The following is a 27,547-nucleotide window of genomic DNA, read 5'->3' on the forward strand; positions in this document are numbered from 1 at the left end:
CCACTATGCATCCCAAATTAACCACAAAACAAATTAAAACACACTTTGTAGTATGGCACATCAATTAGAACTGATAGGTGACAAGCAACTTCTTAGAAAAACTAAATACAATGAAGAGAAATTCAAAAGTAGGTTACTTAAAGACAGTATCTATTCATTACAGACCAACACAAGTTTTGAAGACTCCATATGATAAAAACATTTCATAATACAAATATAACAAATATATATTCCATAATGATAAAATGGAAAACTGCTATGAACCCATAACAACAAAAATGAAAAAAAAATTACCTCTAGGGTTGACAGGATAACTTCTATTCCAGTGGAGCCCTTAGAGGTCATCTCCTTCCTGGTTTTTTCTGTCAGAGAAAAAGATCAATAATGGCTTGCAGAAAAAAAATATGTTATCACCTACAAATCAACAAGAAAATTTATAGTGCAAATAATAAAACTTATTAAAAATGCATATTGGTATATAGAACTAAGTAAAAGACTTAAGCAATTTTAAAACTAATTTTTGTTTTCAATTGTTCAACAATCTTGTGATGGCCTAGAAGAAAAGTAAAATATCAGTAAGAAAGCTGCCTTCCAGATACTTCTACTTTTCACATATATACACAGAGACATATATACATATGAAGTGAATTATTACCTAAATTACAGCTATTTGAAAACACAAAATGGACTCACCACTACCAATACTACACTAGATATATTAAACACGGTCTTAAACAGACACTTTCAACAATCTGTGACAAAAACAGATGGATAATCAAGTTCACTAAACAGAAACTTAAGTCCAAAAAGGGAGACACAAGAAGCAAGGGTCAAAAGGGAAACTACTAAAACTACAAAGCTTAGATAATTACCTTGACTCTGGACCAGATGAAGGATCTTTGAGGTAACATGTCTGGCACGGTCTGATTCCCCTGCTACAGAGTCCAAATTGATCTTCTCCAGCTGTGACAGAAGGGATATAGTCCGAGAATTGGCAGAAACACTACAAGAAAGAGGATTTTTCCATCTAAATCAGAGAAAAAAGAAGCTAACAACAGAAACTCAATGCTAGAGTAATTGGTGTGGCTAATTCACTCTCCTATTTTATCTGGATTGGAAAACAGTCTTAATTCTCAATTCGGGCAAATTTACAGATTTTGCAAAGCCTGCAGTGCAGCAGACTGATTGTCTATAACAGCATCTCCAATAGCAACTGTGAACAAGGAAATCAGTTGCAGCAAGTGAAATGCAGCTATAGGTACAAATGTTGTTGATCTATGTCACCCAGAGTGACTTATATTTAATAATTGCTGTTAAGTGACAGGATACCCTATCAAACCTGCGATTCAAGGAACAGCTGGCTACAAACAGTCCGAAAGACTGCTTGTCTCACAGGATGGCATTTCAGAAAAGGAAGAAAATAATGTCATTCATGGAGTGAGCAAACTAGTACATACCAGCTAAAGAAAAAGAACACTTTTTTGAAGGAAAAAAAAAAAAAACAACCACCTTAGGAAGGATTCCAAAATTATTATTCAAGTTTGGATTCATTTTGAATATAAGGGTATTTTGGCCTGCTGTTGTGGCTTTAGGACAGGCACACAGCAAAGCCACTCACTCACTCCCCTCTGCAGCTGGACAGAGGAAAGAAATTTTAACAAAAGGTTTGTGGGTTGAGGTAAGGAGTGGGAGAGATCACTCACTGTCTGGAAAATCAGGCTCAACTTAGAGATATGAAGTGAACTTCTTCCTGACAAAATCAGAGCAGGATAATGAGAAGTAAAATAACCCCTTAAAAATAGCTTCCTGCCCACCCCTCCCTCCTTCCAGCTCTGCCTCCTACCCCAGCAGCACAGGGAGACGGGGAATGGGGTTATAGGGTCAGTTCATCACCCCTGGTTTCTCCCATTGCTCAGGGAGGGGAGGTGTTTCCCTGCTGCACTGTGGGGTCCCTCCCACAGGGGACAGTTCTCCACGAATTCCTCCAACACGAGTCCCTCTCACAAGCAACAGCTCTCAGTGACCTGCTGCCATGTGAGTCCATCCCACAGGCAGCAGTCCTCCCAAAACTGCTGCAGCCTGGGTCACTCTTCCACAGGATACAGGTCCTTCAAGCTCCAGCATGGGGCCTCCCCTGGCTTCACAGACTCCTTTGTGCATCCACCTGCTCGGGTGTGGGTCTCCTGCACCACCTCTGCATCCCCATGGACCTCCATGGGCTGCAGGGGCACAGGTGCCTTACCATGGGCTGCACCACGGGCTGCAGGAAAATCTCAGCTCTGGTGCCTGGAGCATCTCCTTCCCCTTCCTTCTGCACTGACCTCAGTGCCTGCAGAGCCATTCCTCTCACATAGTCTCACCCTACTTTTCTCTGGCCACAACTACATCTGCACAATAACCTTTTCTCCTTCTTCTTAAATCTATTATCACAGGAGTGTTAACACCATTTCTGACCATCCCAGCTTTGGCCAGCAGCATGTCCATCCTGGAGCCACCAGGGATTGCCTCTGCTGGACGTGGAGAAAGCTTCCAGCAGCCTCTCATAGAAACCACCCCTGCAGCCACCCCTCTGCTATCAAAACCAGCAAACCCAATACTCCATCCAACAAAAAATTACCTTGAAAATGTATTTTAGTGTAAGACACCATTTCTTCAGTCCAGGCATTTATATAGATAGGTAGATTACAAAGGAAGAATTGCTAGAAGTATTTATTCTAAACAGAGTCAGTATAGAAACTGTTTTATTGGTTCTATACTTTTTGATCATAATTGTTCAAAATAGTTTTGAGCTTCACATTCCAACATGACAGTAATTTTTAATCAGATGTTCAACATTTTAATTGTAGTCATGTAATTAACTACAAGAAACTGACTTCCATGCATTAACTAACTTGGCTTTTCATTCATAACATTAGAGTCCTACAATAATCAACAATAATTCATTTTATACACACATTGTTCTACCTACAATAAAACTAAAGTCTACAATACTAGCTTTATGAATAACAATGAGGAATTATTATTCCTTGATTTATATCTTACATCTGTGTAAAGGTTTCACATTTAGATTAACTCTACTAAAATGTTAAAATCAAGGGGAAAAGTTAGCTGAGGGCAAAATTTATACAGCCAAGAAAGCAAACTGATGTAAGAGCTGGAAACTGTTTCTACCACTCCCACTTTTCCACACTGACAATCTAAATAAGAAGCATAGGCAAAAATCGATTTCAGATTACAGATGATACTTACAAGCTGATAACAAAAGGAACAGGAAATGGTTATATTAACTACAGCTCTTAAAGAAAAGTAATCTTATACTGTGAAGTAAGCCTATCACTTTCTCAGGTATTTTCTAGACTTTGATTTTTTAAAAATTTAATTATTAATAATTTTAATTATAAACTTTTAATTATTAAAATTTAATTTAAAAATCAATTTTTAAATCTAAATTAAATCTGTCTTAGGTGTTGAAACATTAATTTCCTTGTGTAAGTAAAGCATAATCCAAACTTAAATCCTTTTAAACTCCAATCCTTTCTCATCATCTAAACTCCAATCCATAAACTCCAATCCTTTCTCATCATCTAACACCATGCTGAATGATATAAAGCCATTATTATTTGCATAAGCGTTGTTTTGTTTATTTCTGCTTCTCTGTTCATCCACTGAACTTGAATTTCTCCAAAACTGACCCAAGACTGTCATGAAATCCACAAGCTCTGTTGATCCAATACACAAACTGACCAACTTATACTGGATGTTATCTTCAGCTCCACAACCAAAACAAGTAAGAGTCCAGCCAGCCCACATATAAGCCAATTCGTAAGAGAAGTTGCTGCATTGTTATTTGTTTTCTTATTGTATTTTATGTTACTTAGTTTTTGTTGGGGGTTAGGTTTGTTCCTTTTTTGTCTTAAAGAATTTTTCCCCATGAGTTACTAGGAAACAAAGTGCTAGTGCTTAGGTAGTGCTTGACCCACACAAAAGACATGGCCAGGAGGGAGAAGTTCACACGAAGTCTGGGGGAGGGAAAAGGATAGGGCTGGGAGAGCTGAGGGTTCTGTTCCTGCTCTCGGCATCGGGGAGGACGGTGGGGCTGCTGCTTGCTATGTGAGGAGTCCATTGTTAACGGAGAGTCTGGTCCTGGGAATTCTATCACCATCCATCATCTGCTGGAGCGCCCAGCAATTCGGAGCTCCTTCTCCTGCCCTGCTGGAGCTGGGCCAGCCCTGCCCAGCCATTGTGGCTTCTTCAGCACTGCTCACTTTGCCGGGACATTCCCCGTTTGCCTGCTGGGGACCCTTGCCGTTCCAGCCATCAGCCCGGGAGTTTTCCACCGTTCCAGCTTGGTGCTCTCAGAGCCCCAAGGGATCAGACTGCCCCAGGCTTTGTGAAACAAAGCCCCTCGAGGTGCCTGGTTCTGTTTATTATTAGTGCTGTAGTTGTTGTTGTTTGTTTGCCTTGTTATACTTACTAGTAAACAACTGTTACTCCTTTTCCCATAGCTCTGACTGAAAAGCCTCTTTAATCTTCTAAATTATAATAACTTAGAAAAAAAAGATTAGAACTCCCCATTCCTAGAGAGGCCTTGCCCCTCCCTAGCAGATACCTGTCTTTCAAACCAAGTCAGTTTTATATTGGGTTTTGTGTTATAATCGTTTGTTCTGTACTCCCCTGTTCTCCTGAGGAAATGTTATGTTCCAAGGTTTGTCCCTGTCCCTCTTCCCAGTCCATTCTCCCACACTCCTCCCAGTCCCCTCCTGCGGGCCCTGTCTGTCATTCAGCTGTTCCTCCCAGCTTCTGGAGAGTTTGGGTAAAGGACATCGAATGATAGGGCAAGAGCCGAGGAGGTTCCTCCCTTTATGTTCCCACTGGTTTCTTTGAATGTCCCTCCAACCTTGTTCCACTCCCACCTTATCCCTCACTGGGTGTTGGTTTGTCCCCTCCCTTAGTCCCGCCCTTCTATGTAAGTCCACAACATGAGGCCTGGGACATGACTTGGCAAGAGCTGCACAACTGAGGCAGACGTCCAAACAGGACAGAGTAAAGACTTTGGACTTGCCCACTCACCAAGTCTGACTCCTTTACTTCACCTTAGACGGGGTCTCTCTCTCATAATAAGGGGGGAAAAGTCCCTTCACTGCTCCCCTGGTTTCTAGGACCCAGGGTAGTTTTCCTATCTTGTCACAGTCTCAAGCTAGCTTGGGCAAAACGGAGCCAGTGGATCTGATAGAGACAAGCAACAAGGAGTGCTGCTTCAACCCGTGTGTGTGTATCACTTCCAGGCTCATATACCATTGGTCTCACAGTGAAATTAACATTTGAAAGCTGAAAACAACCCAAGAAGGCTGATGCTAAGGAGGAATAATAATAGTAGTAGTGGTAATAATAACAACAACAACATTTTTTTAAAGTTTTTGCAAAGATAAAATTCATTTATAGGCATAAAAATGTCAGAGCAAACCTGATTTTTGACTGCTGCAGCCTGGAAAATTGAAGCAACATTGACACATGGAAGCAATTCACCATACAGGAAGCCAGCATCTAACATAATTCCTCCATAGTTAATAAAAGCTTGAAAATGTTTAGATAGGGTAAGTAATTCTCAAGTTGTTATACCTCCTAGTATTAAGTTCTAAGGTTTAGAGTCATAAACTCCTCCTGGGCACAGAGTTTCTATCAACAGCAATGAGTCCTTATTACAGCAGAGACATCTTTAAAATGATTTTAGGGTATTCATCCTATATAAAGTCTTCCAACATAAATACAGCTAACTACGTTTCATGTCTTCAGCATACACAATAAAGCATGCTAAAAAATTAACAGCAGCTGACGCCAAAATACAAATAGAGTCCTGATTTCCTCTTAGTTATGGCTGAGTTTTCTTCTTAAAACAAGAATTATACACTAATCTACATAGTGGTTATAAAACTATTTGACAGTTTTCAATGCCTGCATGGTACATCAAAAAGAGCATAGGGCAAGAATTACAGCAGTCAGCCAGACATACAGCAGCAGAGTCGGTCATATTGCTGTGACCACCCATTTGACCTCAGAACAAAATGAAAGCACAAGTTGTTATGTGACCCTCTCATATTAGTAATGTAAACACATATGTTTTGACCAGTGTACCATTCAGCATCCAAATCTAGAAGACTTCTCCAAAACAGAGAAGCACCAGGAAATTCAGTATATTCAATTCCACAAGAAGAAACAGTCAAAATGAACTCTGTCCTGTCAGAGGTATGTTTTTTCTCAAGCTGCCAACATTGCAGAATCTCAAATGAATACCCTGAAGGCTGTAGCCAGACTTTCATGGTGACCAGACACAGAGACACAGCAGGAGCCAGAGACTCAGGAGGAAGAGCTAAGACTTTCCTGTGCTTGGGCTGTGAAGGCATAAAAGCCCAGGGGTTCCTTTGCTGGTGTTCACTCCTAGGAGGCACCAAGATGTTTCTGTGTTACTGCACCATGAGTAAATTGGTTTGTAGAACGAGACATCGCTAAGGGAAACCTGGGATCAAACTGGTACAAACGCAATGCAGACCAGCCTCAAGAACTCTGACTGGAGTATTCAATATAGATTTGAGTCATTACCCATCAAACTAGAAGATGAACTATGGTTTCTACTTCAGTCAAAAGCCATTGTCAGAAGGAATGAGATGACTGAGAACTGACTTCACATACCAACATGCAGCTATCCAGATCCCCAGCTACAGTGAGTGCCAGAGCTTGTCACCGATGCTGGAGGGCAGCAGAAAGAATATGAGACTCATTTTCCCACAAGGTAAAGAACCTTCTTGTTATTAGGAGTGACATTTTTCACCCTATCCATTCTAAAGCCTTCTCATAAGAGCAGTCTGTCACTGAGAGTTACACAGAGTCTCTATTACCTTTAGTTACTAAAAAACCTGACTAAAGAGCACCAGAAGAAACTTCCGAACACCATAAAAACTATTCTCTTCAGATCTGGATAAACACCAGACTTGCTCTCCATGACATATATGTGCCAAACCAGTCCCTGATGATCTGCAAAAATGATTCAATAACCAAAGGCAATCTCATTCTTTGTATGCCTTCATTTGAAAGGTATTCTCCCTGAAGTTTAATATTGTCATTTCAGGCACTTCTTACTATAGGTGTGACTGTCCTTTATCTGTTCCAGTGACATACTTCTGTAAGCACAGTATCTTGCACATATTTCCATCAAATATTCTTAACGATTTTCTGCACTTCACAAGAATATTTTGAAATAATTTGGTGCTCCAGTAGCTTTGCAGATCTTTTGAGCTTCAAGTTGTCTGTAATTTTAATAACTTTCTTCTCTTACAGATCATTAGTAAAAAAACAGAATATTTCCATCATTAACTAATCAGAGAGAGAGAGCACATCCAGAAGTAAATTGTGCACCATTTCCTTCCGACAGCTGTCAACCACCACTGATTTGGTATCCAGTGAGTGCTCCACTCTGTCCAAAGATAACCAGTAAGTATTATTCTCTGACAGACACTTTCAGCATCCTGAGGTGAAGTTTACCAGGCTTAGCTGATCTGGTATAGTTCATGTCTCCACAGGCAGGAAAGTCTTTCTTCATCCCACATTCAAATGCTATAGTTCAAAATGCCCCTCACACCACCACTTTGCCTGCATAAAGGAAACAACCCAGTCCTTATGTCAACTGTTACCAAAACTTAGAACATGACTCTAGCTAACCAGAGGGCTTTGTGGATTTCCTCCTTCTCTGGTCAGGTAAGCCACAAGGAGATAATATGGCAGCATGCCCAGACAAATGAGGAACAGAGGACTCGAGGACTTCACACTTGAAAGAGAACTACCGCAACAAGAGGTTCACATTTGAAAGAGACCTTCCTCAACAAGAAAACATGTTCTCAAAGAGAGATTTCTCACTACAGGGACACTTCTTTCACCCCCAAACGTTTTAAGCATTTGAACTCTAATCATGAAGAAGTGCTAGATTCACAGTCCTCCATTACTCACTGTAGGCCACTTTCACAATGCAAATGCTAAACCATATCATTATAGCGTTCTCTGTGTCTACCCACAATGAGAAAGGGAACTCTAAGCCATGGCTGCTCATAAAAATTCAATTATCTTCGAATGGTAATTGCCTATTCACCTTGCAAGAAGCCTTACAAAATATAATAGTCAAATGAAGGATGTAATCAGTTTCTCAATTGTACCTATTTCCTCTGAAACTGCTGTTTGCAGTCAGCCAGCACACAGAAGTATAAGGGAGTTCCTTCTTCCCCAGCAGTAAACAGAGCTGTATTTTGGCACGTTACCATGAGCCTTTAAAACCTATTTTAAAACAAGCAGGCTTCTCGTGAGTTTGTTCAGATTTTAGTCCAACACAAATAATTTCACACTATGTTTCTTTTTGTAATTGTTAGAGAGCTGATACTTCTGATTAGTTCATAGCTATCCCTGTACACACAATCACCACAACTTATTAACAATTTCAGGAACAACTGTTCTGAATTACAGAGATGGAAACTCTAATTTTGTCTCTGAGTAAAGAAGAATAAATGGCACTTAAGTAGCAACTCCGCAAATATCTAATATTCCTTGTGATAGTATATTTTACGCATTATAATTTGTAGTATTTTTAAGAATACTCATTGCTGACAGAGAGCTTGCTTTGTTTTTATAATGCCTAAGGACTAGTCTACCACAAGAGCAAAACTTAAGAGTTCTTTTTAACCATTTCTTTTGATCTTCCCCACACAAAAACAGCAAAAAGCAGTCTGATATCAACTCTAACCCTGTTCCACCCGAAGTCAGCAAAAGTAAGGACGATTCTACATACAAGAATTTAAAGTCAAACTTTCAATAGATCCCAAGATACAAAGTAATTCACAGTAGAGCATGTTCTTCATGAAAATTTACCTCCTCACACAGAAAATAACTGGTACTTCAGAAAACTAAGACTGAAGCCAAAATTATCAATTTTGCTGACTTTAATTGTTTTTTCATCTGATGAGTTGGTTTGATTTAATGTAGCTTAATCTGTGCTACCTTAAGAAAAAAAGTAAGACTGAAAGCCTTTAAATAGTTTCCTGATGCTTAACAGCCTTCCAGAGGTAATTTCACAAATTTCTCAAATGCTGGCTAAGACAAGTTCACATGAAAATAACAAACACAGCTTTTCAACCCGACATCTTCTGCAGCCCACTCTGGTTTGTCCTAGCTATGTGTTGGATTGCAAGACTGTTGCAGGATGACACCCAACTTATGACAAATTCATGGCTTCTTACACAGTATTATAAACTTCTATAATTCCTTCAGTGGAAATGACTTTGTGTTTTGCCAATATGTGCATAAAATTATGAAATTAATTAAATTTTCAATTAAATTTAATATGTAGTTTATATTTTATCATGTACAAAACTAAGTGAAAACTTAGATTTAAAAATATATTTATTAAATATGAAGATAATTTGTGTTAATCAATATTGACTCCCTCAGTGTTTCAGGACACCAACTTGCACATCCCTACTAGAGATCCACAATGTGTATTTTATTTATCTTCTCACTAAGATAAAGATAATCCTACTAAGAAGATAAAGATATTCTTACTAAGATAAAGATTTTTTTTTTTTTCCCACAAATCTCAAATAGCTTGATGGCAAGAGTTGACTACAGCTTTAAATTTACCTTTTTTCAGATGATGTTTTTGCTTTGCTCATATCGGAAATATGATTCTTCAAATCACCATCTCTGACAACCTGTAAGATAGTAAACAAGAACATATTATCTTCTGTGCTTTAGAAAAGAAATGCTGCCACCATACTGAATGGGGAAAAAAAAAAAGAAAAAAGAAATGCTGCCACCCTATTGAATGTCCCTTCACTAGAAATGCCAAATTAAGTTAATTCATACTGATTGCATTTTTCCACACTGTCACAAACTCTTCTCCCTTCACACTATTTGATCCAGCTTTTAAAATAAACTATTGCATTTTAAGTACGGAGTATGAGTCTGCATTATAATTTAGGCCTACCAAAGTTCAGAAAGTCTAATTACAATAAAACAGAAACTTGTATCATTTATTAGACACAATTTTCCTGTCAATGACTGAATTTTACCAGTTAAAGTTTTTGCTGAAGCCAATAAATACACTTTTTAAACTTACTTGATAATACCATGAGATGCCACAACATACTGGTTTCTGACTGCTATTTTACGTATCTATAGAATAACTAAGGCTAGAGGCACAGTGAGAAACATGGAGTATTTGGTGTTCTTATTTAAGCAAGACCTCAATACACTTCTTGGACAGAAACCATATCGTGCCAAGGACTCAATTTTCCTATCCATCTAAGGACATAGTGTCCTCAGGACACACCGCTTCCTCAAATGGTGCCTCCAAGCAATTAAGGTTGCAGTCTACAGGACCATTAACTGAGCACCAGTACTTCCATCTGAGATCTACTATGAATGATAGACTAATACTCCCACTGTGAAAAAAACCTGTTCTCCAAGAGCACAGAGGTTGATTTAAAGATAGATGACAGAGAAAAGGGGAAAATGGATGTTCAAATATATGGGTGCTGAGAATGAATAAGATAAAGCACTCTTTTCTTGGGAAATGTAGGCAAGAAATTCAGCCAACTACACACACACCCAGCTGCCGCCCCCCATCCCCCTACCCCCCCAATTGCCTTCTCCCCAGAGAAATGTGTAAAGCCTCTCAAAAATCCTTATTGTAAATAATCAGGCTTTTATTGCAAGTAAATTCTACTCCACTGCTAAAAGCCTAAAGAAGGTAAGTATGAGACAGGCTTATTTCCAGACTTACCTGAAAGCAGAATCTTCTCCCAGCAACCGGAAGGAAAACGCTTAATTTTTCATAAGAATTCCAGCTTGACTCAAGTTAACAGGTGTCCTAGTTTTGTCCAAGTATCCTTTATGCGTAAACTATCTTGAAATCCTTTAAACAAAATAAATAGTTACAAGAGAAGAGCTGTGTCCACCACATTACTGACAACTTCATGAATTATGAAGTCTAGATTATTCCAACCAGGCTGCAGGTCTTACTGGGTGGAAATCAGACCCTTGGATTCAAGTAACCAAGAGCTGTTTTGCTTGCAGCAAAAGTAGGACCTGCCGTCATGCAGATGATGAACAGTCTGCCAGTGCCAATAGTGTCTATATATTATTGTGCACTGAACTGCTGTACAAGTGGAGCCAGCTACTGAGCTGAGCCATCTTGAACTGCGAGGTCTTAGTCTGTTTGCCTAAATTGACCACAAAGTATTTCAGTAAGCACTAAAGTGCTTACTGATGCTTCAGGTCAAGGGGAAAAGTCAGGTAAAAAAGAAAAAGCACAAGAATAAAACAAAACAAAACAAACCCAACAAAACTAACAACAGATGAGAAGGAGCAGGAGAAAAAATGAAAAGAGAAATGCACACAGAGCAATCCAGAGAGTTGTGGTGGGCCATCTATGCATACTAAAGTAAAAAAAACCCAAACCCAAACCCAAACCAAACCAAACCAAACCAAACAAAAAAAACACCCCAAAACACCAACCCACCAAAAAAACACCAAAAAATCCACACACCAAAAAACCCCGAAAAAAATTTCTAACATTTCACATTTCTAAAATCTCTAACATTTCACTAGGTAATGAAAAAAAACAACTTCCAATTTAATTTAAAACTTTTAATATTATCTTTATTTTGAATAAACACTTGATAGCTAAAGGGAGAAGGTGAATGAATTTACATATTTTAAGCAATGCCACTTGCCTTTCAGTGGTAGCAGAGCAAACGAAAAATTAGCATCAGTTTTGCTTGTAAAGGTCCAACAACAACTGAATGAAAGCACTTCAAGTTGGGGGGAAGCAGAGGAGAGCAAGAAGTGCTGACTAAGTAAAACTCCAAGCCAATGGGAAGGGGAAACAGCCTTCGTAAGATCAGAAAGCTGCACTGTAATAATTGCTGTAATAATGCTATCAACACTACAATAAATAAAATGGCCTGTATGAAGTTACATATAATTTTCATATTTTCCTTTCTCCTCAGAAAAGCACATATTTGACTCACTCCTAGGTGAATTCTGAACACTGAGTTGCCTTCCCTGCTGATCCAGCTTCTCAGTACCCTGAAAATTTGACACTCACTGACAAAGTTCATGCAAAAGCAAAGAGCATAGCCCCTCCAAGTATTTATCTTTCTTATGAAATTTTGGCATTTGCCAAAATCTAAGAATAACATGGAATCCATGGAATTCCTAGCTCTTGGATAAATACTCAAACCACAAAACTACTCTACCAAATGGCAATGACCATCACAAAGCAATTTTCTTTTGCTCAAAACAATGGCTAAAGAAATGGACTTGCACGGTTTCATTCAGACCTCCTATTCAGGCGCGTCTATTAGGCATTAGTGGGAGTGCCTACAGAGGACTTGTACAAAATCCATCCTCCTGAATACTAAGTTGATATATATATAGATATAGATATATATAGATATATATATATATGTACTAGAAGAATGCCAAGATGCTCAGCCTCTCCAAGGCAGCAATAGTTCTGGTCAGATGTCATAACAGGATTCAGAGGGGATTTTACTGACACAAGTTCTCTAGGTCCCAAACTAAGAAGGATGTGAACTTGCTGAAGAGAGTCGAGAAGGCGGCAATAAAAATAACTGGAGTGATGGAACATTCTCCCATATAAAGAAAGGCTAAAAGAGTTGGGACTCTTCACCCTGAAGATGAGTAGGCTCTGGGGAAACCTTAAAGTAGCCTTCCAGCATCTAGAGACAGCTTACCAGAAAGCTGGATAGGGACTTTGTGCAAGGGCATGCAGTGATGGGACAAGAGGCAGCACAATTGTTTTAATCTGAAAGAAGGAGGGTTTAGGTTAGACACTAGGAAGAGAAAACACATAGTCACCATTACAACAGTTTAGTGCTGAGCATTTCCGTTGTCATTTTAATAACATCATACTTGAAAGAAATTCTCATAAATTAAACACACAATAATGTCACATCTGAGGCCCAAAACTTTTATTTCAACCAACAACACCTCTACTTTCCTGTTAGGTTTTTCTTCCTCACAGTAACTGGCAGAAATCCTACCTCTCAAAACCTTGGAAAAGTTTTCATGCTAAAATCCTGCTATTAAAAGTTTTTCTTAGGGAAAACAAGGAAGTTGTTTTCTGTTACTGAAGCTAAAGGACATTCTCAGTTTATTACATAAACAGAATTCACTTGTTCAATTGAACAAAATACTTCAACAGAGAACATGCCTGCCTTGGAAGGATAAATGTAATTTAAAAAAATTTTAAAGTACTTTTGCATTTTCTTTACTTAAAAAAAAAACCCCTCTCACCCCTCCAGGAACCAGCAAGACCAAACAACCACACACAAGAAAATCAACAACAACAACAACAAAAAAAAAAAAACAAAAAACAAAACAAAACAAAACCAAAACAAAACAAAACAAAACAAAACAAAACAAAAAAAAAAACAAAAAAACCCACACCAAACAAACAAAAAAACCCCACAACACCAAAAACCCACAAAATCCCCACAACAACAACAAACCCCACAACCAGAAAAGAGACTACTTCAACCAGCCAGAGATGTCTGAAATTTTCCATGGCTACTACTAGGATTTTCCTGCAAGTACTTTGTAATTACATTCAAAAAAATCACAGTTCCTCTCCAAGTGAAACCAGAAAAATCAAAATCAAGTATGGACATGCAAAGTTTATCAATACTACTCAATCTGTTCTACTTGCACTATATTCTCTTCATTTTTTATTTTCCAGAAACTATTTTTCTTAATAAATATTATATAGAAAGGCACATTTTTTGAGTCTGTTCAGTATACATTAAAACACAGTATCTTATTTTCATAAATAGAGGAGTTGCTAAAACCACATATCAAATTATATATATCAAGAGAAAAAACAAATTTAAGTTTTTTATGTTTATCTACCACAATAGCTCTGCAAAACCTCTACGACTGTTCATCTATACACACATATATTTCTGTGTTTTCTTTGTATCCAAAGCTTGGTGCAACCCAAAATATTTTCAATGCCAAAGCTCAGACTTCACTTTTGATTATCATGAAGCTATTGATTTGAAAGGTGAAAAAAAAGCAACCATGAACAAGTCTGCAGTAACTAAGTAATTATTTTGATGTGTACTTACTTACCAGATAGCATAAGCAAGTAAGTAGCTGAATAAAATCTTTAGTAACTGCTACAGTACAAAAAACATTAGTATGCAAAAAAAGGAGTATAAAATGTTAGGTGACAGAATAGTGTAAAAATGCAACAAATTAAAAATTAAATAGAAAAACCATCGGTATGAACTAAGAAAACACGTAACTTTTTAAAAGTTCACAAATGCTAGGCAGAAAAAAACCTATACTGGAACCCTGAAGGTGGTTGCATTCTCAGGCATGCTTCCAAATGCACCTCTGCCTCTCACAGAAGTACATGTGAGTTCCCCCAGTTCGGTGCAAATTAAATCACAAGCAAATGCACCTTTCAAAGTATCTCATTTCATGCATCCCAAAGTCTCAGAAGCTACACATGGGTCAAAATATTCTTTTTCAAAGTACTTATAAGTCCGTTTAAACAAAACCATATAAAAAGACTTCTGCATTCCTTGTGCTCTAGGCAATCTTAATTCCAAAATACCACTTGTGGTTTACATTTTTAAGCCTTGAAGTAAATTGTTTGCAAGAACAGACTATTTACCTAAGTGAATTTACACTTGTAGGAATATACTCTGTGTTAAAAATTTAAGAAAACCAGAAAGAGTCATGGTCTCTGTACCAATAGCAAGCTACTCAAAAAAGAATGTAGAGAGCAGGTAAACCCATGATAATCAGCATTTTATATATGGCAAAACCACACTAATAACACACCATACACAGATGAGGAGTATGTTACCCAACATTACACAAAAGAATTATTCATCAGTACAGCAGAATATTCTTTCTCTGAGAGCAGTAAGAAATGGCCACTGCTATCAATACAGAGATGCTGTCTCCCCCATCTCATCCTCTTGCACCACAAGGAGGACTGCCCATTTGCAAAAGTTTCAGCAATTATACCTTAAGTAGCTTCTTCGTCTATTTAATCCTTTACTTTTTCATACTTAACATATTGTTTTCCAGTTCAGTGTCTCAAATGACAACTTATACAACTATCTTTTTTGAAAAAATGGTTGGTAGTGGGTTGGGTTTGTGTTTTTTTTAAGAATGCAGTTCTATTTTAATGCCATACAAACTAGCAAAGTTATTGCATGTGAACAATTCCCTTAATAAAAACATGACACCTAATGTTAGGTAAAAAAATCCCACAAGCTATTTGGAGACACCAGAGTTACTCGTACAAACTGCTTTATATCCTAAAAGCTCAATCCACAGAACAATCCATAGAAGCTTTGGTTACCTACAAACCATCCTAAAAACCTGGGAAAATTCTTCAAGTTTCACAATTAAGTTTCAAGTTGGCAAACATTACATTGTACTCAATCACAATCCAGTAAACAGAACCATATACATAAAGAATGATAATTAATGTGGTAATAAGAATCTGTTTCCTGAAGTCGACTATCCCTAGCCCAGTTCCTGAACCTTTACAAGCACTGGAAAAAAAACAAAAAACAAAAACAGACTTCGCCCTCCATGCTGAATCTTACGCTGTGTTTCATAGCAATTAAAGTCCTAGTCAATAGCCCAGAAAGAGTCAATTATCAGGACCAGCTGTTTTTTAAATTGAATTGTAAAATAAGATGGAATGGCATTGAGTACACACTGAACAGCCATCTCTTCCTAAGACTTTAATATATAGCAGTACAAAACATTTTGGTGCCATCAAAGTATTATAATGTACCTAAAGTACCCTAGAAGTATTTCTTCCATGAGAAAAGGTTCATTCAAGATAGCAGAAAAACTAGAGATACTTTTCTTCCAGATGTAATTTTAAGACTTTATGTGGAAATGCAGAAAATAATCCCTTATTTAGGATTATTTATCTGAGGACTACTCAACTCCTCTAAGCAGAAAAAAAAGAAGTTTTCGGTGGAAGAGAGTCTAATTTGTAAATTTAAAACAAAATTAAAACGCCAACAACCTTCAGTAGAGATGAACGTTTTCACAAAGAAAAAATACTTCTGCAAATCAGTTACTGCCTTTCCCTTATGACATTTGCTATAAATATTTATAGCAAGGAATAAGAAAGTCAGCTGATTAGCTTACCCATTGCTGCATTATAGCAAAGTGCCAACTTTTTGACATGACTAAATAAACTGCAGCATATAGACATTCAAAATGACATGTATAAAACTTCACAGATGATTGAAACACCGCAGTCCTTTACAGCAGGCTGCCAACTGTGTCATGCAGCCATTACCACCAGTTCACTTGACTGTAAAAACAAAGTCTGACAAAAGTAGCCAAAAAAGCTAAGCAAGCAAGCAACAAAAGCATTTGTTGGGAAAAGAGCAGAATAAAACCAGTACTTTACTTCTTGCCTGGAAAAAAGCTCCTAGAAAGTTACTGGCATTGCAAGCACGGGATTACTTCAAGGTATGAGAAACTTGCTGTCATCAAGGTCATATAGTATCACATTCAAAGCTTACGTGATTTAAGCTGACAAAAATACTGCAGAAGTCAGCTACTTCTTGCCTAGCCGGCATAACCCTTTCATCAGGTAGGCGAATGGCACAGGGAGGGAGGAGGAAGCAATAAAAATAGCCAGAAGGAAAAGGACAACCACAGCAGAAACTATTTCCCTACACCAAGAACTGAACAAGAACTGGAAACCTAGCAACTTTTGCCAGCTCTTGTAAAAGCTTAATACAGTGGTAAATGCCAACGTTAGCTCCGTGATAATCAAAAGTGAAGTTTGAGCTTTGGCCTTGAAAATATTTTGGGTTGTGCCAAGCTTTGGATACAAAGAAAACACAGAAATATATGTATGTATATAGATGAACAATGTTAGAGGTGTTTTCTAGCACCTAACCCAGTGACTGCTCCTTTGGGTTACACTTTCTTGATAGCTGAGGTCAGTCTGTAAAAAACAACAACTCAAAGATCTACACTTCCTAGTTCACAAACTGAGTAAAGCAAACCCTCAATCCTGGTTTTAATCCAGACCTAAAAAAAATAAAAAAATAAAATTCCATGGCTCCATGTCATGGCTCCATGTTGCAGATTTATCTACTCAAATATACTTCAAACCCTTCAGCCTCACTGGTGTGCAGAAGCACAAACAATACTCGCAGTAATTGTTCTCGTCTTCAAAATCTTGATTTGTACCATTTAGCTTCTGAATTACATTTGGAACAATTAAAATAGTATTACCTACCTCCAGCATGCAAACCCCTGGACTCCATGTTTCTCAGAAATTTTAAGTTTTATAAAGGATGTAGTGGAAGTTTTTACGTGCTTTACAACATACTACATATTTTCAGGACTGTTGCCTCTGCAGCTGTTGCAAAAGAAAGGAAGGCTGTTTGGGTGCTCCCTCCTCTCTACTACTTTCAGTCTTTCCATAGTTATGGCATTTCCAAATGGAAACCATGCTGAATCACCCATGTGTCCAGGACACACACTGGATAGTTCATAATCTTCTTGATGCTTAGCAGAGGATGTTGGACAGTTAAGCTGTTGATAGTTGCAGGGCCGGGAAACATACCCAGAGATACACTACCGTTACAAATCTCTCTTGAGCATTCACACAAGCAGCTGCCTTGTTCAGCATTCTCACACTCACTCCCAGAAATCTGACTTCCCCTTTAAGTTCTTTAAGGAGTTTCAACACTTCAGTTATACTCCAGAGCCAGGGTGGCTTGATTAGTACTCAGTGCTTTTGGACATTAGCAATTCATATCACAGGAGCAATCTCCTAAGAGCAAGCAGCTCACAGATACTGGAATTCAAGGAGATGTTTCAAATAACATATCAAGAGCCAAAAAACAGGTGATCCCCAACTATGTCTAGCAGAGTATCACCATGAATTTTAAAGACTGCAAAGCTTCTAATCATGAGACACACTGGTGACAAGCTGTTGGGTGAAAAGCTGAATGTCTTTCCTAAACTAAAACCTAAAAACAAAGTGAAATAGCAAATTCCTTCTGTAAGCTAAAACTTCAGCAAGCCCTTCTCCTTTTTCTCTTCCCACGTAGCTTCTTACTATATGTAATTTCAGGGAAGTTGCTCCTAGCAGCAGTAAGATAGCTAATACAAATCTCTTGCCAATACAAATGAATATTTTTCAAGCTCAAAAGTTTCAATTTGGAAAATAATCTGTGAACTTCTTGAACACGTAAACTAAAATATGAGCACTGCCACCTCCAACACCTGAACTGAAAGTTAAGCCTGAGATGAGCTATTGCTTCACACAAACACGTATTAGGCGTCACTTCACACACAAGGACTACTTCTTGGTTTGAGATTATTTCCACCCTTTTAGAAAAAAAGTAGAACAGAATCTTTTTTTAAATGAAACCTTTTTTAAAAAAAGGTATTTTGCTTAATTTATATTAGCATTAAAAAAAAAAAAAAGAAAAAAACAATCAGAGCAGTGAACCTGAAGCATCAGAAATCATACATCAAAATTAATCTTGATATTCAATAGGAAAGGAGATCATCTTGTCAAAAGCCCAAGATATAAAGATATTCCCACACAGACTTCCACTCACAACACACAGCATGAGGTATAATTGCCAGAAAAACTCTTTGGTCATAAGTATAGTTTCAATGAAGCATTAAACAAAAAGTGGGGCTAACCCATCAGCAACATCCAGTCACTCAGTGTTACACAAAATACACAATGAAAGCTACCTGCAAAACAGAGAAGCTTTTTCATGAAATATAACCTATAAAGGTAATGCAGACATGTATTTATTTAAAGAACATCAATCATGGGAATACACTCATTGGAGAGCTGGAAAAACTAATACACAAAAATCAACATTCACACCACAAGGCTATACAAAAGTTTCACGGTGTTTTTACACCATACAGCTACCAAGGAATTCCCTTTCTCCCCATACATAGTATAGAAAGCTTACTGCTCTAAGTAACCATAAACGGTTCGTCCAGCTGAGGATTTCTAACCACCTCACACAAAGCTCGATGCCTGAAAGCAGTTTACCCTGAAGAAAAACACCACCCTACCCTGATGTGGGACCTATTGCTCAAACCTTCAAATGCTCCGTCGAGCATTTGAACCGATACCTACAAATAAACACCTGCTGTGCTAGATTTCTACCAGTGCAAGAAAAGGCACGGAGCAAAAAAAAAAAAAAAAAAAAAAAACCAAAAAAAAAAACCCCACAAAAACAAGAAACACCACACACACACACAAAAAAAAAACCCCACCACCACCAAACCCCAAGTGTTAACAAACTCCTACCCACGGAGCGTTAAGTGTAACAGACGCTGGGCAGGCCAAGTCGCACGGCACATGAGGCAAATGCTACCCCAAGCGCCGTATTTTCCGCCCCACGCCGGGTTACCCCTCGGGCGGGGCAGCGGGGGCAGAGCCGCAGCGCTGGCAGGGCCAGGGCTCACCGCAGCCCCGGCTGCTGCAGGGCCGCCCGGCAGAGCGGGAAGCGCGCACGGACCGGCTGCGCGCCGCACGCAGCGCAACGACAGGATGGTTCCGCGCCGGGCGCGGGGCTCGGGGCCACCGGTGGCTCCACCCCGTGCCGCGGGCAGACCCGACCGCGGCCAGGCCCGGAAACAGGCACCGCTCCTACCGTAGGGCCTGCGACCACTTCAGCGGGCGAGAGCCCGTAGGGCGAGGCTCCCGCAGAGACCCGCCGCGCCCGAGCGGCCCCGCGCACGTTCACCGGCGTCCGCAGGAACACGCGCGGCAGCCCCGGAGAGCCCGGCACAGTAGAACTCCGCCCCGCCCCGGTCCCGATCCAGGCCCCGGCCGCGGCCGCGGCCCCGCCCCCGCCGCGGCCCACTCCGCCCTGCCCAAGGCGCTGCCCCCTCGCGCGGCATCACCTTCTCGGCAGGCCGGGAGCCCCCCACTCACCGCGCGGCGCTCAGGCGGGGGCGCCGGGTGGCGGCTCCGCGCTGCGCCCCCGCCGTGCTCATGCGGCGGCGGCAGGACCTGCCCGCACCGCAGCGCGTCACCGGCCCCGCCGCGCTCCGCCCGCGCGCAAGCGCCGCCGCCGCCGCCGCGGGGCCGCGGGGCCCGGCCCGCCCGGCCGTGCGCACCGCGCGGATGGAGCGGCGGCCGCATCCGTCGTGTGAATCTCCCTGTCTGGCCGCCTCCCGCGCCAGCCGCTCACGCCCGAGCAGTCCATACTTCTGTGAGAGATACAGGTATCTAATGGGGTGACAAGGGGAAGCAAGAGGATGGAAGCAGGCTTTTCTCCGTGCTTCGGGAGCAGTAGGACAAGAGGCAGTGAGCACAAACGGATGCACAGCAAGTTCCCCCGGAACACGAGGAATAACTTCTTTGCTGTGCGGGTGACCAAGCCCTGGCACAGATTGTCCAGAAAGGTTGTGGAGTCTCCTTCACTGGAGGTACTCAAGAACCCTCTGGGCACAATCCTGTGCCATGTGGTCTAGGATGACCCTGCTCGAGCAGGGAGGTTGGACCAGATAACTCAATGTCATCCCTTCCAACCTGATCGATTCTGTGATTCTGCAGTACCTTTGTGAGGTGCTTCCCCCCAGTCCAGCCTTTATACACAGTTTGTTGTGGCAGGTAAGTACCCGAACACAAAGAATCCTGCTGCCCAGGGCACTGAGGTACCACAGAAGCAGGTAAGAAAATTTATAGTGATTCATTAGTCAAAGACTTTGTATGCCTCCTCACACCCCCCCCACCCCTTTCCCCCGAGGATCTTTGCAAAAGAAAAGTAATACCTCATACGCTTCACAAAACATTTTACAGCAAATTAACCTCCATATGCCTAGCACCTGGTTTTGAACCATGCATCATTATCACTGATGACTTGTAGAAGTGTAAAAGTATTTAACCTCCATCTCTGACACTTGTTAAACCGGAACAACCAGGTAATTCCTTTTTCATGAAGTTCCTCAAATGAAGAAACTATTTAGAATCTCTGACCAAACCTTTAATACTGAGTTTACAAATCTGACATGGGAAAACCAGCCCTTTAATAAAAGGCCAGCAAACTGAAATCAAGTTCAAATCCCACTTACACCAGTAATAAAGGCACAATCCCTACTAGAATTGTGCAAAGTTAATTTCCCAATAACATCGTGTAGTTATGGAGTTACCCATTCTAATTCTTGCCCAGTAAAAAGCAGATTCCAGATCCTTTAAATTTACACTTTCCTTTATCATTCCTTTCAAAGTACCTGGCTACAGCACTTGCAACTCCTGTCCTATACGTGTCATTCAGTCTACTCACAAAGGCAAGACCAAAGATAGCCAAGACTTTTCTACTGCCTAGGAGATAGCTGTGAATTTTGTGTGACAGTTTGCAACTCTTCCCTAGGGCTGATTCACCTGAAGGATGACTTACAGTTACTGTTTTTTAGTCCTTTAGCTCAGGTTACAGAAAGCTAAGTTCTGCTTATCCTCAGTGTAACAGTACACAGATGATCTACACAGTGAGCGTACACATCCATACCTTACGGACACAGAACAAAGCTGCTTTACTGGCTAGTCAGCAGAAACCATGCAACTGAGGAGCAGTGAAATAATTTTGTCGAGGTATGACAGATGGAAAATTCTTGACCTGTCTCCTATTTATGCGTAACTGCTTATATACATTTTAAGTCTTCATCCCACCATATTAACAAAAATGGATAGTCAGATGTCCCTTTATTCAGTTATTCACATGGTCTTTCTCCAGCAAATAATTCAACATCAATTACGGTTCTAATTAATTTAGAACTTGTAAACCCATGGGCTGTGACCGCAACACATATGGGTATTGGGAAGGAACTTCCTCCCTCTCTTACAAGTTTCTCCAGGTATCTAGCATGAATGAGATGAGCATCTTAAGAGAATGCAGAACTTTGCCAGTTTAGTTGCACTGGCAACAGGTAGTATCCGTCTCACTTATGCTGTAACACTGGTCACATTGGGAAAATGGGTAAGAGAATACTTAAAACAGAATTCAGTACAGCTACAAGTCTTCTGTGAATTCTATTAATGGAATTACTTTAAATGTATAGCTCTGTCTAAAGCAAAGCAGAAGACGTGGAATATAAACTCAAGTATGACTCAGGCAAAAACAAAACTAGTATCAGGCAGGCTCTGGCAAGTAAAGGACAAATAAAGGGGGTGTAGATAAAAATCTCTCGAGTATTTTGAAGTCAGAGTCAGTTTATTTAAGTTAGTTATGAAAATAATGTTTTAAAACAGCTCTGTATGTGTCCTTGCACATGACAAAAATAAATCAATTAAAAATATGATAATTTTCTATGGAAAAAAGAGGACCCAACAATAGCTCCAAGTAATTTAAGACTGGCAAAAAGGGTGATTTCATTTAAGAAAAAAATGAATGATTGTTATGGGCCTAATTAAAATACATGTATCAGTTACTGAAATCTATTAATATTTGTCACTCAGTGTAAACAGAAAATGGAGAACATAATTGAATATTCATCTTGATTATTTCACCCAAAACGTCATTCTCTGCAGAACTCATATTTTTACTAGCTAAACATTTGTTTATGGAAAGTTAAAAGGTCAGTGAACGATTCAACCTAGAATTAGGTTTTTTGGAAGGTAAACTGGTTCCAAGTTTAGGATTTATTTCTATGGAGAACAACTTAGAAAACCTGACTCTGGTGTACAAATGGAGTAGCAGGCCATTGCTGATAACAATTGCTTACATAACAATTCTCACCAATTCAGATGCACTTACTTATATGAGATAGCAGGAATACACCCTAGCTTTGTTTTCAAACACAATACTGTGTGTGAAAGTGAATTGTTTGTCCACTGAATTTGTTATGAAGAGTTAATATAATGATTCATTATTCTTTTGATATCATAAAATTTTGAACACTTCAAGTAGAATCTTTAACAAGCATACAAAATTATTCCAAAAAATTTACATTTAATTTAACCAGAGCAAATTATAAATTTGAAAATAAGGTGATGGCAAATTATAGAGCCATCTATAGAAGTAAAAGCTTGATAGGGAGCCAGACATACATCTCAGAAAATTGCAGCAACAATAATACTGTCTTGTGGAGCAGAATGGGTTCCACCAAAATGAAGTCTCTAGGTTTGACCAAGTGACCCACCCAGCAGATGACAGAAAGGCTGTGGATATTGTCTACCTGGACTTCAGTAAAGCCTTTGATACCCTCTCTCCCACAGCTTCTTCCTGGAGAAACCGGCTGCTCATGACTTAGACAGGTGCAGTTTGCTGGGTTAAAAACTGGACGGATGGCTGGGCTGCGGGTGTTGGTGAATGGAGTCACCTGGCTGACAGTCCGTCACTACTGCAGTTTGCTAGGGCTCTCTGCTGGGGCTGGTCCTGTTTAATGTCTTTATCAATTATTTGGATGAGGGGATCGAGTAACACCTCAATTTGCAGACGACACCAAGTCAGGTGGGAGAGTTGATCTGCTGGAGGTCAGGAAGGCTCTGCAGAGGGATCTGGACAGGCTGGATCAATGAGCTGAGGCCAGTGGTTAAGGTGCTGAGTCCTGCCCTTGGGTCACAACAACACCATTCAGTGCTACAGGCTTAGGGTAGAGAGTCTGGAAAGCTGCCCAGCCAAAAAAGACCTAGGGGTCAATAGCAGATCCTGACCTGGGACATTGAGGAGTGTGGAGTGTGTCTAGAGATGGGCAGTGGAGCTGATGAAAGGGCTACAGCACAAGTCTTATGAGGAGCAGCTGAGGGAGCTGGAGGTGTTTGGAGCAGCTGGAGGAGCTGGAGGGAGCTACAGAATTTAGCCTGGAGAAAAAGGAGCAAAGGACATTCAGGAGTGACCTTACCCCTCTCTTACAACTACCTGAGGGTGTAGTAAGCAAGGGTTGGCCTCTTCTCCCAGGCAATTAGCAACTGGAAAAAAATACAGAGCCTCAAGATGTGCTAGGGCAAGTTCAGCTTGGACATCAGAAAGAATTCTGTCACTGAAAGAGTGGGTAAGCATTGGAACAAGCTAACCAGAGAGATGGTGGTGTCACCATCCCAGGAAGAGTTCAGTAAATGTCTAGACATGCAACTTAAGGCTATGGTTTAGTTGACATGGCAGTGTTCAATCAGAGGTTGGACTTAGAGGTCTTTTCCCACTTTAATAACATTATGATTTGTAGGAAATTCAGTCTTAGGAATATACCTTACAATTCATGAACATAGAGAAGGTAACAAGTATATACCAATCTACACACTGTGTGGAAAGGCAAGGACATCAGTGGTGTCGTAAGTTAAATAAAGAAGCTTTTAAGTTTACATAAATCATGTGAATTAGTATTGTTGACAAGGCAATACAAACAATGAATTAAGTCACAGATTTCAGACACACAAGTCTTCAGACAAATCTAGGCTCCTCAGTCCTGCATTTTTACAAGCTACTAAAAAAGTATTTACTGCTAAGTAAGCTGTACAGCATGTCTTCCAGGATCAGACCATACAGCTAAAATAATCACAAAAAATTTTAGAAGATAATGGTTAGGCCTGCTAGAGGCAGGAAGGGGCTGCAAAGCATTAAAACAGACTGCCCGAGAAAGTGGTGGCATCACCCTCTCTGGAAGTGTTCATAAAAGTGTGTGGACATAGCACTTGAGGATGTGGTATAATGGTGAATATGACGGTGGTGAGTTGATGACTGGACTTGAAGGACTTTTTCAACCTTAAAAATTCTCTGATTCTATGATAAAAGTAAGGAAAATAAGAAAAAACTCTTCAAAATAGCTTAGTGAGTAGAAATGTGTAAGCATCTCTAGATCCCATACTGTTCCCTGTAATTTTCAGCTAGATAATCATTGTTTCCTATTAAAACTTAACCTCTACTAGTTGAATCCTTGCTATACTCTATTACTGAACAGATCCAGTCAGTTCTAGATTATCAACAGTTCCGGATAATGAAGCTTACATTACTTGCATTACTTACAGCTCTCCATCAGTCTTAAAAATAATCACTCCTTCATTTGGAAGCCAACACTTGCCTACATGCACATTGGAGAATTTGTTTTTGACTCTTTATCTCTAATGTATCTTAGCAGTTAGAGTACTCGGTACTTCACCAATGTTGCCTCTCCTCTTTTTCACCTTTGAGATTATCTTTTGTGCATGTATTTCAGTGCATAAAAAAGCATTTTAGTTTAACTTCACATCTGTGCTTCATTAAGCTACTTTAGCCTTTGTAATACTACAAACGCAATAGCACACCAATATTCTTCACTGAGAATTCAGAATGTATAGGTTTGGTGGATATTTTCATCTAAGTTTTTGGGCACTGGGGGTGGGAAGGAGTGGGCACTGGTTTTCAGAGCAGGACAAGGACAAGTTTCTAAAGTGATGCACTGTTTCACAGGTTCGTACCAAGTCAGCCACTTTTTTTCCATATGCCTACTGACAATCACATTTAATTTACACACACAGAATATTAACATAGTCCCCCTCCATGCCCCAGTCAAAACCAAGAGTGAATCTCATCTGTGTTTCAATCTACCAAGAACCTCCAGTGTAAAAAAAAAAATAAAAAAATAATAATAAAAAAATCTACCTGAAGGTCACCTTCTTTCTATTTATGAAGGTATTTGCATACTTTGAGATCTCTCACTTACCCTTTCCTCCCTGCACCAATTACTTCCATTAAGAAGGACATCCAAAGCAATAGTGAGTTCCTGAAAAATCAGCAGTAGTTTAGGCAAGGCAAAAGGTGAAGAATGATCTTCAGAAACAAATATGAGATACAGTGGACTTAGGACATATTTTGAGCAAGAGGACAGATCTCTGTTATTTAGAAAATGATAAACCATTGTAATTTTGTACCAACAGGTCAATAAGTAATTCTATACACTTCAAACTCTTTAGAGCAAACAAAACAGACTTATCTTTTAAATCTGATTTTTATTTCACACCGTACTTCAAAGACTGGAGATGCCTTTTTGTTTATGCTAGTCAAAATTTCTTTTACAGCCTATTTTTTAAGCCAAATAGTAGACAACAAGTTTGCTCACTTCTCCCCTAAAGTATCCCTGAAAAATTCATGATGCTTTAGTATGAGTTTCTGCAGTGTAAAAATAGACTTCCTGCGTTACAAACTCATACAAAATACATCAGTACTTTCAAAATTAATGTAACATCATTTTGGAACGACAAAAATAGCAGTGAGTCAAATGACTGAACCCTAAACTGTCACATGGTTAGCTGAAGTTTTCTTAAACAAAGTAGCCTATTTAAGTCAAGTATATGATGACATGTTCTAACTGTATTACAGGAGCAAAGGTATTCCGTAATTAGTACTGAAGCAAGTTTCTCATAAGCCTTCTCACTACTTAGTGGGATCTACTCCCACTTCACCAAGACAGAAGCACAAAACATTCACTGGACATAACCAGCAAGTATTATATGAAGATTGCTTTTTTCTTCTGTCTTGCTTAACATTGAGGACTACTTTGTGGTGTACTAGACTGAGGAAACAAGGGATACTTTTGTAATAAAATCCAAGGCATTTTAAATACTAGTGATTTTTGTAAACTATCCCCACAAAAAATAATAATTGTATGCATAATCTAAAAATAAATAAACCAATTTTATTTCTCTGGATTTTCCCATGTGCATATCACATGTACCAAAAGTTAGATCAGTCCTTCACAGCATTTTGTCAAGGCACTTTATTGTATCATTTCAGGTTGAAGTGCTTTGATGTCCTCAAAGCAAAGCATCTCACCTTGGAGGTGAGGTGGAGGTGGAGGTTATAGCAGTGACGACATATTACCTTTTTTAACTGCTATGGTCATTTCACACACACATAACCTTCATTTTTGATGCTTGGTATTTTTGCCAAGGGAAGTGATAATTGCTTACATGTATTTAGGATTAATCCATTGTCATGATTACTTCACAGAAGTCAGCTTATAATTGCAGCCATAAAGTCTGCGCAGAACCACAAACAAGTATTTGCGAATGGAATACTCTATGACAAACTTCAAACCTTTTCAGAAAGTAATTTTTGTTAAATATTGTGGTTTGTAAAAAAGAATTCTTAGTGTAATTACTATTATATGGACCACAGCCCTTCTGTCCTGAAACTAAAAATAGAATCCCCCTGAAAATCAACTAGAGAAGAGAATGCTGGTCAAGCTGTCACTGTCTTCTGTATTAAAGACAGCTATGTTTCAAATATAGATGTCTTAATCTCCATCAGGTTCAATAATAATGATCTGTTCTTTCTGCCATAACACTGGGATCATTACAAGATGTCTCTTATATTGTATGTCATCCCTGGAATTCCGTAAAAGTACAGCACAGCTGTGAGCCATCAGACATTTCAACAGCCATTAAAATAACAGTAATTTATTCTTTCAGATAAAGTAGGTTGCTGTCATTGGTTTAACAGGAGCTCTCACTGAAATTTCTCCT

The 27,547-nt window shown here is 39.5% G+C and overlaps 2 protein-coding genes across 12 annotated transcripts in view; one reads left to right on the plus strand and one right to left on the minus strand.

The window, feature by feature from the left end:
- The window catches only part of AGTPBP1 (ATP/GTP binding carboxypeptidase 1), a 75,044-nt gene extending 54,930 nt beyond the window's left edge, over positions 1-20,114 (minus strand). For 5 of the 11 annotated variants that reach the window (XR_009208640.1, XM_058424235.1, XM_058424233.1 and 2 more), the window contains exons 1-6: positions 19,761-19,893; positions 12,798-12,868; positions 10,820-10,951; positions 9,676-9,746; positions 873-1,003; positions 295-362 (exon numbers count right to left, since the gene is read on the minus strand). Coding sequence is in view for 10 of the 11 variants with exons in the window: in XM_058424235.1 (XP_058280218.1) it covers positions 295-362; positions 873-1,003; positions 9,676-9,707 (231 nt within the window). In the remaining variant the exon portion in view is untranslated. Of the gene's footprint in view, positions 1-294; positions 363-872; positions 1,004-9,675; positions 9,747-10,153; positions 10,221-10,819; positions 10,952-12,797; positions 12,869-19,414; positions 19,493-19,760; positions 19,894-20,013 lie in introns of those variants that run through there. The other 6 variants (XM_058424234.1, XM_040089840.2, XM_040089842.2 and 3 more) reach the window with 6 other exon arrangements.
- Positions 20,115-20,215: 101 nt separating this feature from the next.
- NAA35 (N-alpha-acetyltransferase 35, NatC auxiliary subunit) overlaps positions 20,216-27,547 on the plus strand; it is a 35,695-nt gene continuing 28,363 nt past the window's right edge. Inside the window, exon 1 of the mRNA XM_040089852.2 lies at positions 20,216-20,337. The gene's annotated coding sequence lies outside the window, so the exon portion shown is untranslated. The remainder of the gene's footprint in view (positions 20,338-27,547) is intronic.

Source organism: Hirundo rustica, chromosome Z, assembly GCF_015227805.2.
Source record: "Hirundo rustica isolate bHirRus1 chromosome Z, bHirRus1.pri.v3, whole genome shotgun sequence".
Taxonomy (NCBI): Eukaryota; Metazoa; Chordata; class Aves; order Passeriformes; family Hirundinidae; genus Hirundo; species Hirundo rustica.